The 11,463-nt window shown below is 33.4% G+C and overlaps 1 protein-coding gene across 1 annotated transcript; it reads left to right on the forward strand.

The window, feature by feature from the left end:
- Nucleotides 1-3,686: 3,686 nt before the first annotated feature.
- Nucleotides 3,687-6,756, forward strand: LOC122307848 (probable trehalose-phosphate phosphatase H). Its single transcript, XM_043120951.1, has 11 exons — nucleotides 3,687-4,227; nucleotides 4,348-4,488; nucleotides 4,582-4,653; nucleotides 4,796-4,888; nucleotides 5,035-5,094; nucleotides 5,257-5,358; nucleotides 5,500-5,577; nucleotides 5,689-5,758; nucleotides 5,938-6,008; nucleotides 6,155-6,247; nucleotides 6,583-6,756. Exons 1-11 carry the CDS (start codon nucleotides 3,964-3,966, stop codon nucleotides 6,643-6,645), a joined length of 1,107 nt encoding a protein of 368 aa, XP_042976885.1. The 5' UTR covers nucleotides 3,687-3,963; the 3' UTR covers nucleotides 6,646-6,756.
- Nucleotides 6,757-11,463: the final 4,707 nt, after the last annotated feature.

Genomic DNA, 11,463 nt, shown 5'->3' on the forward strand with positions numbered 1-11,463 from the left:
TTACCATATTTTCAAATATAATTTCACTATTCATACCTCATCACATCACTCAAGGACTAGACCAAGAATTGGGTGAAATGGATCCAAGAAACCAAACCAAATTCCAACCATTTCCTTAGAAAATCTAGTTGGAACCAAGCCGAATTGCACTTAGTCGCTTCAAGAATTTTCTGCACCTTTTTACCTCACTTCCCATGCCACCTCCCTTGTATTTTTGTCCCTTGGAAGTGCTTCAAAGCACTCAAGTAAAAGCTTACCCAATTACATCCCCAAGGCAGCCCAACCGATTGGCTCAAAGAGACGCACTCACTTGAAATCACTTGGTTGAACCATCACCCATTTCGTCGCCCCTTTCATTTTCTGCTCAAGCATGATCACTTGGTAGCCACTCATGCCTCTCTTCCTCACCTGAAAAAGTCTTCAAATTATGGTCATAATGCCCCCAAATGAGAGCAAGAGGATGGGACAAAAGAGGATAAAAAATCTAGACAACTTTGAAGGAAACCCAAAACCGTTGGCTATGGCTCGCTTGTCTTATGGTTTTTTGTTTCAAAAATCTGAATCAAGCAACCCCTGCACCCATGGACGTCTTGTAGCCCTCTTACATGATGAATTATGACACTTTAGACCACTATTGAACTGAACCAAGTGATGTCACCCTTGGCATTTTGCACTCAAGCACTCCAGGTCCCACCTCCACCACTCACATTCATTTCCTTGGAGCCAAAACCAACGTCTCCCTCCCCTCTTGAAGCCTATAAATACCTCATTCATTTCCTCATTTCTTCACACCTCTCCTCCAAGCCTTTTCTTGAGTCTTGAGAGCATTTCTCCCCCTTTGTGAGCAACAAAGTGAAACCGACTGAAGTTATTGAGACTTCTTGAGTGAAGTTGTTTTAGGAGCTTTAAGGGCCACGATTTCTGTGAGTAATCTTGCCTTATCTTTTATTACATCTTATAATGACATATTAGGCTTTAATTTATAGCATGTGAATGAGGTTTTGATTGATTTTAATTAAGGTTTAGCATGCTAATGTCAAACCAGTTCAGATTTGATGTTTTTATGAAATAAATTACTTTGGATCAAATTTTTAACCATGGCATCAATTGATATGATTTTATATGATTTACTAATATCTTAGAATGAATTTTGAACATTTAGTTTCAAAGTTGGAAGCATTCCATAATATGCTTTAATTCTATCTTGTGTTGATCATCTAGCATGCATCGATTTTTATTCGTTTATGCTTAACTTATGGAAGTTTTGATCATTTTACCTAAGCTTGGAAAATGTGAATTTAGAAAAGTTTTGTGATTGGGATAAGAATGAAAATGCATGATTTGACTAAGTTTTGAAACATCTTTGGGTAAGGAAAGCTAGAAACAACTTAATTGATGGTTTAGTGAGAAGTAAAGTCTTGAAGCCATGTTTAAGTGTTGTGATGAACTTATATGATCTAATGCATAACTTTTAATTATCCCTAAGGTTATAATTACTATTGGCACTTAATGAATTTGAGTACACATGCATCCATAGAGGTTGAATAGTTGAAAACACATCTAGGCCTTAATGAAATGCATGCCATGGGTTGAGTGTGATTAGCATAGTTTCACTTTGATTATTAAAATTATAAGGTCATATATGGAAGTAGAACATAGAAAATATGTGGTTTGTGAATTTTGGTAAATTTTGGGACCTAATTGCAAATTGTGAAAATTTAGGACCTTAGTGAAATTTTGCTAAGTATAGAGGCAGTTTTGGAAATATCAGTTCTTGAATCCTTTTGATTATGAACATCTTTCTTACTTATGTGATTATTAACTTAGAACAACTCTTATTAGAACCGCACTAATTTTCTAAGCACCCAACAAGTTTATAAGTTAGCTTTTAACTTACTATTAGATAATTTATTTATGATTCTTGTGTAAACGCCGCATTCATATTAAATGTCATTTTGAGCATGAAACATCATATGATACATCATTGAGTATTTGATTACTTGCTTACATGATATGTGAAATTTTCATCATTTTTAGCATATTGCATATCAATGTAATTTTCACATGAAAGCGTGCTACATACTCACATGTCATGAAATACATTTTTCAAGCATAGCATGAAAATGAATTTTTTCATGGCCCCAAAGGGTAGTATGGGAAATTATCCTAGTGGAACTCCTCTGTCCACTCCGGAGTGAGTAAAAATGTAGTGATAACCCAAGAACAGTCAATGGGCTTCAAATGAATTCTTTTTAAAGAATGTCAGAGCAAAGTCATATATGGCACCTAATATTGGTGGGTGCATATAGTACGATGAAATGTTATTATACCAACGCATTAAGAATGATGTCTACAAACAAAGACGTAGTGTCAACATGAGTTGTGCTACGGTCACCGAAAGGTGCTCACAACGCATATGGGGAACCGTATTGTTACCATACGTATGTTAATGATAGCTTTAATAACGATGAAATGCTATGCTTTTGAAAACAATGAGGTATGAAATATTCTCTTTTGGAATATCATGTTTTTATAACAAGTGAAAAATGTTCTCTGAAATAAATGTGCATTAAAGTTTTTCTAATAGATGTTGAGAAATCTAGATGGGAGACAAATACAAATTTCTTTTATGCATATCATATTTATCATTAATCATGCATATGTTGTCTCTATGCAAGTTGGTTGTTTAACTTACTGAGATTTCAAATAAATCTCATATTTGTGGACCTATTACTATTCCCACCGAAATGGCAGAAGTTGTGTCAAGACCAACATTTAATGAATAGGATGAATCGTTGGTTTCAAATAGTTGAGGAGGACCTTGATCTGAAGATGAGTTGGACCTTGACTGAAGACAAGATATAATTTTGATGCTTATAAGTATTGACTATTTATACTTTAGAGTTTATGAAAGAGTTGATCTAACCATAAAACTTGGATTAAGTATTTTGTATTAAGGAAATGATATCCTTAAGTTTGAACTTATGGTTTTTAATATTATTGGGATTGTTTAGTTCATTCTGACATAAATTTTTATAAGTTACCCTTATCCCATTGCAACTATTACATACTGCTAGTTGTATACTAAGATACATTGCATATTAACTATAATAAATTGGTGTATGTAACCTTGTGTTGCCTATCCAAACACTCCAAATCTCCGTTACATCCCAAGTAAAGGGTTTGGGGGCATCACAAAAAGTGTTAAGCTCGTATTATTAGCTAATGTATAGATATATTTTTTAATATAAGAATGACTTTTAACCAAGTCAAGCTAATAAGTCAACTTGGGCATAAATACGCGGTGGGCCTTAATGAGATTTAGCCTAATCGAGTTAAGTTTTATTAGATATATGTTATTTACTAATTGAGTAAAAAAATACTTTCACGAACGAGGTTTTTATTTTTAACGAGTCAGAATGGATTCAAATTTCACCGCTGAATACCTAACTATAACAGATTAGTTGAGAGTGTTGAGGTGAAAGACGAGATGGGACCCAAGACGGGGTGGACCTCCCACAATTCCTGCGGGTGTAATATAGAGTGGGTCCCACTAAAGAATTATTAATTTCTATTTATTTTTTATTTTTTGGGAGGGGCAACGATCGATTATATCTGTTTGTGTGCGGTCGCAGCTATAAAATGGGCCATGCTGGGCGTATGTTTCTCTTGCACCCATACAGCCATACTTTCGCACTCTCCCCCCCTTTCGCCACAGCGCTCTCCTTCTGCTTTTCTTTTAACTCATATTCAAAGCACGAGTGCTCTGTACTCTTCATATTACCTCATTATTACTCTGTCTCGTACTCTGTTTTCCTCTTATCTCGGGTTTGAAGTTGTTTTTACAATTCAAAATCTATAATTTCTTTTATTCTGTTTTCGGTATTCATAGTCTTGGTTTGGTTCTCTTTCCAAGAGAAGGAAATAGTATGGTATGGCCAAAAGTCCTAAAAAGATGTAAAAATGACGAAACAGAATGTTCTGGCCTCTGATACCAAATCTCGTGTCAACCTGGCAATTGATGTGGCCATGCCGGAACCGTCCGTTTTCACGACAGCAACGGCCGGCGGATACATTTCCATTTCAAGGCCTAAGAAATTTCTGAAGAACCTTGAGATCTGTGGGGAAGGAAGAACAACTGCTTGGGTTGACTCGATGAGAGCTTGTTCTCCGACCCGTATCAGAACCACGCCTTCTTTGGCCGACCATGACCAGAGTTACTGGATTGTGAGTCATAACATTTCTAAAAAACTAGCTTTTTTCTTTTCTTTTATTTCCTTTTTTGATGGTTGTGTTAGGTTTCAGAATGATGAATCTGATTATTGCTGTATTGTTGTTCAAAAACAGGATCACCATCCATCAGCGTTGGACATGTTTGAGCAAATCATTGATGCCTCAAAGGGAAAGCAGATAGTAATCTTTCTGGACTATGACGGAACACTCTCTCCGATAGTCGATGATCCGGATCGAGCTTTCATGTCTGATGCGGTTAGTTCTTCTGAGCTTCCTCGCTCGACTCATTTTAATTTTATCTGCCCTCGACTTTCATTTGACTTTGTCTTCTTTCTTCGTACAACTCAGATGAGAAAGACGGTGAGAAAACTTGCGACCTGTTTTCCCACTGCCATTGTGAGTGGGAGGTGCAGAGATAAGGTACACTTTATAAGTCGTTTCATTCTTTTATTTTCTTCTTGGCACACTATCTCGATTCTTAAGTTTTAAATTACCTTTTCGTTTAAAGATCAAAGTTCGATCGCTTTTGAGTTAAAGAGTATTGTTGTTGTATAAACTGTAGGTGTATAGTTTCGTACGGTTAACAGAGTTGTACTATGCCGGAAGCCATGGCATGGACATTATAGGACCGGCAAAAGGCTTCAAATACAAGGAAGTGAGTGAGCCGAAGCTATTTTGTACTTCCTTTGATATCTTATAATTTCCATACTTTTCGTCCAAATAAGGAAAAAGAAAAAAAGAAGAAGATGCTGATTTAATTTTTTAAACAACTTTCTTTATTTTCATCTTTACGCTCTACAGGGTGGTGGTTGTGTTGTTCAGTTCCAAGCCGCGAGTAAATTTCTTCCGATGATCGACGAGGTTTATTTTCTTTGTATACGTGGTTATATTTATAAGTTGGATATACGGGTAAAAAAAGAAAAGAAAAAAAAAAAGGTTGGATATACGCGGCATGGGTATAGCAAGCGCACAAAGAACAGAATGAAGAGGAGTTAGCTGATCATTTCAAACATGAATTCTCAGGTTTACAAGCAGTTGGTGGAGAAAACTAATGCAACTCCGGGGGCTCAAGTGGAGCACAACAAGTTCTGTGTCTCTGTTCATTTTCGACGTGTTGAGGAAAAGGTGTATATATATATATATATATTTATATATTACGAAAGTCACAATCACAATCACTAGTACTATTGCCATGGTTGTTTTTAGTGCATGCATGTTTTGTCTACGTGCATGATCACCTTACTTAATATGTGCGTGAAAATACAGAAATGGAATGAATTGGCCAAACAAGTTAGATCAGTACTGAAAGAGTACCCAAAGCTTCGACTTTCTCAAGGAAGAAAGGTACGTATATATGACAGATGCCTCTGAGAATGACCTTAAAATCTTACTTAATGAAGTAGTCTGTCGATCTCCCTAGCTTCTAAATATTATGGTTTTTGCATAATAATACAGGTATTAGAAATCCGTCCTACCATAAAATGGGACAAGGGGAAGGCTCTGGAATTTTTGTTAGAGTCTCTTGGTAAGTTTTAATTTCAACCATGAAAATTAAATACCTAAATTAAGATCATGGGCCTCCATTTATTTTCGTCCCCTTAAATTACTTTATATATATATATATATATATATATATATATCACTTATATTTTTAATTTGACACTAGTAGCTATAATACATAATAAATTAATCTTCTTTTTATAGGATTTGCCAATTGTACAAATGTGTTTCCTGTTTACATTGGAGACGATCGGACAGATGAAGATGCATTCAAGGTATCAATGTGTTTTAGGTCATATTAAATTTATATATATATATATATATTATATATATAATACACACACGTATGTATGTGTATGTTGCTCTGAAAGTCGATCGTATTCAATGGCAGACTAATGTTTTAAAGTTTGCCTGTCCATAGATATTAAGAGAGAAAGGACAAGGTTTTGGCATTCTTGTCTCCAAGTTCCCAAAAGAAACGAGTGCATCGTATTCTTTACAAGAACCAGACGAGGCAAGTACCGGGCCAAAACATGTATTTGATGTATTTTGATAAAAGAGAAATAATATTTGTAATTGTAGTTGTGTAAATAACGTGCAGTCACTTTAAAAAAAATAAATTAATATAAGATTCACATAAAAAAATTAATTAATTTTTTAATCGTAGATTTCATTCTTTTTTAAAATGATTGCATGACGTTTATAATTTTACGATTATATGTAACATTACTCTCAATAAAAACTTGTAAACGAACGAACGTCGTTAATTACTTTTTGCATGCATGCCTGCTTATGCTAGAGCTGGGATGTGACTAATCAATATCAATTACTTTTCAATTTTTTTTATAGGTTATGGACTTTTTGAAACGCTTGGTCCAATGGAAACGACCGTCACACCGAGCACTGTTGTAAGGTGTAAAGTACTAGGAATATGAAAATATCACCATCTTTAATATATATATATATATATATGAAAGAAGTGATGGGCCATGGCCATTTGAGATGTGAAATTAGTATGTACAAATTTGCTATGAGTGGTACTGTTACACTTGCGACAAATTCTGTCGAATTGTCTCGACAAGACTATTGGACTTTTTTTTTTTTAAATATTTTTAAAAAAAATCATAATATCATTTAAAAAATATTTTCTTGATTAGTAAATAAAAAATTTTGAAAAAAATCAAAACTCATTATAAGTATACATCTTATCGGAACAACAAGCATTTCCCATGCTATGGTACAAGCACTTGATGGAACTAATTAGCTGATCCAATTAAATTTAATGCCGCTCTGGATAGAACAAATTAATAAGCCGGTCCATAATTCAATATTCCCCTACAGCTTAATTTCAGCTCGCAAAATGTAATTTACAATATTTAGTTGTCTTTGTTAAAAATTGGTATTATTTTATGCAAAAAGAAAGAACAAAATTGGTGAAGTATTGAGAAGTTTCATGGTTCTTTGGCAACATAATTATTTTCAAGTATTTTCAAATATTCTTAAATATTTCTTTTTCAAACATGGTTTAAACACAAAATATTTTGAATGTTGAAAATGTTTTGAACTGTAAATACTGGTGATGACTATATGCTAAAGGCATTAAGATAAAGTTGTCAATCAAAGCAGGCTTATTGTCGTTGCTATTGTCAGTGATCTCTTATCTTCATTATGCTTGTTGAGAGAGACAGAGAGAGGGATTGATAGGAGATTTTTATAGTGAGTTAAGATGAGATAATATAGATCGAATTGAAAGTTGAATAAAATATTGATAAAATATCATTTTTATTTTGATATTTGAAAAAATCGAAATTTATCTTATATTTTGTTTGAAAGTTTGAAAAAATTATAACAATTAGATGATATGAGTCGAATACATTCACTACAAGAAATTTTACTTTTAAGGATGAAATTTGTTAGAGACGAACTAAATTTCGTCCCTAAAAATAATTATTGGAGATTTTCATCTCAAAATATGGATGACTTTATAAATCCATTCAAACGAATAAATATCCGTTTAAACTGGATCTTCTATGATGAATTAGATCATCTCAAGGAGTCAAAATCATTCGAACTACTAGAATTATGTTTGAATAGAGAATTAATGCCCATTTGAATGGTGTATAGTCTGTTTAAACGGATATTTTGGAGGTAATTTAAATTAAAATTTGGATGGACTTTTAAAACCTGTTCGAACGGTGAATACCTCGTTTTAAAGCAAAAACAAGCGTTCGAACAGGATTATTTAATTATAATAATATATTGTTAAAGATGTCCAAAATATTAAAGTAATAAATATTTTTTCCATTATTTTGTTATCATTTTCAAAATATAAAAAAATGTGTATATATTATATATTATGATTTACGGTGAATTAAAATATTTATGAATTCATAAATTAATTTTATGTAATTAATTTAAAAATATTTTAGTGATTTCTTTTATGTTAAATAAGATTTTTAGTTAAATAAATATTACTGACAAAGATAGTGTCATTTTTTATATGAACAGTAAGTATAATGAAAAAAAAACGCCAAGAGCATGTGGCTCAGATGGTATGAGACCCAACCTCCATAAGAGAGGTCTTGGGTTCGATCCCCCTCCCCAATTCTCAATATAAAAAAAAAAAAAAAAATGAAAAAAAAAACATAATTAACAATAAAGAGAGTAGGAAAAATTAAAAATAAAAACCATACATTAATTAAATTCCAAAAGTCTAATGTTCGATACAACATAAAAAAGTAAAATAATAACTAAAACTATCTATTTGTTATATAAATCAAAATCCTCTTGTAAAGTAGTTATGCCCCATTCATATCCTTAAACTTCTCCATGATTGGCTTCATGAACTCTTGCTTCATAATTTGACGGTGCTCTGCAATAGAGCTCGTACCTGATCCAAAGTAGCCCCAGTAGGCTGTCTCTCAACACCGACAGTAGCAATAGAAGCTGGATCGATCAACATGCCACTATCCAATACTGCTTGAGTCTTCGGCAAGTGACCCTTGCTCTTGCTTGATGTGACCTTATTAAGGAGCCCCATATATGGCAACCTCCACTCAGTCCCTTGCACTGCAACCCCCGATCAGAGTAGGAGATTAGATATCAGCACTGCAAATGCTAAGTCATCTGATCGTCTGTGAGACCATCATCAGCTAGATCCTCGTCCTCACTATCATCTGAAGCATCCAGCTCATCGGTCGTTACATCCGGTGCTGTCGTTGAGGATGCAGCGGATGTGTCAGCATCAGATGGTGCAGCCTCTGCTCTTGGTGTAACCATTGTAGATGGTGCAACCTCTACTCCCGCTGTAGGCCCAGCAGCCGATGTAGGATATGCGTCTGCCACGCGCTGAATATCAAGAAACTCAACAATAATGAGGGGAGAGAAGATGATTTTCACTCCCCGGATCCCTAAGTTATAGCATAGAGCATCACCAGGGTACTCTCTCGTGACACGATAAAACTCACCGACCATTTTCGGATATGCAGTCTCCTTATGCTGACAAATCGATGTCCATCCCCTTTCTGTGATGATGGAGTGTATGCTTCGTCCCTCCTATGTAAGATCATGGAAGTCATCTAGAATGATCTCCTGTTCAACAAGTATAGGCCTTGCCTCTGGAGCATGAGCTGCTTCGCTACTTTGGCCCAATCTGATCTCTCACACGTTTTCTTCCGTTGGTTGCCATTAGTATATTATTGACTCTATAAGCACAAGGAAAGTACAAATATAATTAAAATAATTGTGTAATTATATTATTGAAGAATTAAACTATATTGAATTGAATTGAAATAATTTTCTTGAACAAAACATATTCTAATCGAATAACCATATGTAATTGAACTTCACAGTTTCAACTAAGTTAATCTTGAATGGTAGGTGGCCAAGGGGATTACCTGTTCGAACAACCAATTATCCTCTCGAACAAAGTTTATTTGTTCAAACAAAAATATTGATGTTTGGCCAGTTCGAGTTCTAACGAAGGCTACATCGCTCGAACTCTCAGTTATATTTCCGTTCGAATAGATTTTATTTGTTCGAATGAAAAATTTTCTATTTGGTAATTGAGAGTTCAAATGGCTTAGCCTTCCTCCATTCAAATGCAAACAGGCCAAATAGCCATGACTTAGTCAACTCAGCCCCGAATCTCAAAAACCTAGAATTTTTTAGAATCCTTAATTTTAACCGATAAAAATGATGGGACTTCAAACACAAAAAAGGGATCAAATTGATTCACAATCTGACCCCCCAAACATTAATAAAAATTTTGAAAAAAAATTAACAATATTCTTCGGGAATGGGCCCATACCTCTTAGAAGTTCAAATTGAGGCTTGCTACGGTGGAGTTCGTGACGGAGTTTGTGGTAGAGAGAGAGTCAGAAATCATGGTTTTCAATGTAAATGGCAAACTGTTATAAACTGGGTATATGATGTTCATCAGGTTTCGTTTGAATGGGAAACTAATTTGTTCGAATGTATTTCAATTGAATTAATCCCATTTGAATAGAAAAAATTGCATTTCAAACGTTTATTATTTGCATAAATGTGGTTCGAACGGTTATTATACCAATATATTTCTAATTATATTACTAATACTAATATATAATAATACTAATATTACAAAGTATAAAAGTAAAAAAAAATACTAATTATATTACTAATTAGAATATATAATACTAATATATAAAGTACGTGGTATTAAAAAAAATACTAATTATACTTAATTAACTAGTATATAATATACTTATATCTAACTAGTAATATAGCATATATACTTATACTTAACTAGTATATATATAGTGTATATATATGTAGTGTATATATATATACTTAACTAGTATATATATTATATATAGACTTATATACTATATATAGTATATAGTATAATATATACTTAACTAGTGTATACTATATGCATATACTTAACATACATAAGGGAATTTTCTGTTTGAATGTACAATTTTTACTGTTCGAACGAATTGTTCTCTTAGACTGTGTTTGGAGGGAAACTTGGCGCCAAATCCATAGAATATACACCAGTTCGAATGAAGAATAATCCATTCGAACATATAAATAACCCGTTTGAAGTCCAAATTAAAGAGTGCTAAAATTAAGCAGCTACGTGAAATTTTGGCATTCAAATGGGTAACTAGACCGTTCAAACGTAACTTTACAAAACTGAAAACATATACCTCAGTCCATTTCACGTAGATTAGGGTTTACTTAGAAGAGTGGCAGAGGCAGTGTGAAGGGGGGAGAGAGAAAAGTTGTTCTAGAGAGAGAGGAGACCCATCTCACTTGAGGTAAGACTAGTTTCTATTAGTGTTTTTTTGGTATTTTGAATTTATATGTAGTATTTTTCTCATAAAGATATATGTAAATGTAGGTATTGGTTATTCAAATTAGTAATTTGATTGCATAAATTTGAGGTAAAATAACTAATATTTAGTATTGGTCTTTGTTTAGTGATTTCTAACGTTTATTTGATAATGTATTTGGTAATGATTAAGTTTATGTTTTAGTAATGTATTGGTGATTTGTAATATGATTTGGTGATGATTAAGTTTATGTTTTGGTAATAAATTTGTGATTTTGGTAATGATTGGTGATTTGTAATACGATTTGGCAATGATTAAGTTTACGTTCTGGTAATGAATTGGTGATTTGTAATATGAATTGGGAATTTGTGTATAGAAGTTGTTATATTGTTATATTGGAAGTTTGTGAGAT

The sequence above is a fragment of the Carya illinoinensis genome, chromosome 4, assembly GCF_018687715.1.
Source record: "Carya illinoinensis cultivar Pawnee chromosome 4, C.illinoinensisPawnee_v1, whole genome shotgun sequence".
Classification (NCBI taxonomy): domain Eukaryota; kingdom Viridiplantae; phylum Streptophyta; class Magnoliopsida; order Fagales; family Juglandaceae; genus Carya; species Carya illinoinensis.

What these genes read in the sequence shown, in the direction of transcription:
- LOC122307848 (XM_043120951.1), top strand. Translation starts at nt 3,964, where the DNA reads ATGACGAAACAGAATGTTCTGGCCTCTGATACCAAATCTCGTGTCAAC. An exon ending in ATTTTTGTTAGAGTCTCTTG is followed by an intron (nt 5,759 to 5,937) that starts GTAAGTTTTAAT and finishes TTCTTTTTATAG; the next exon opens with GATTTGCCAATTGTACAAAT. An exon ending in CAGATGAAGATGCATTCAAG is followed by an intron (nt 6,009 to 6,154) that starts GTATCAATGTGT and finishes GCCTGTCCATAG; the next exon opens with ATATTAAGAGAGAAAGGACA.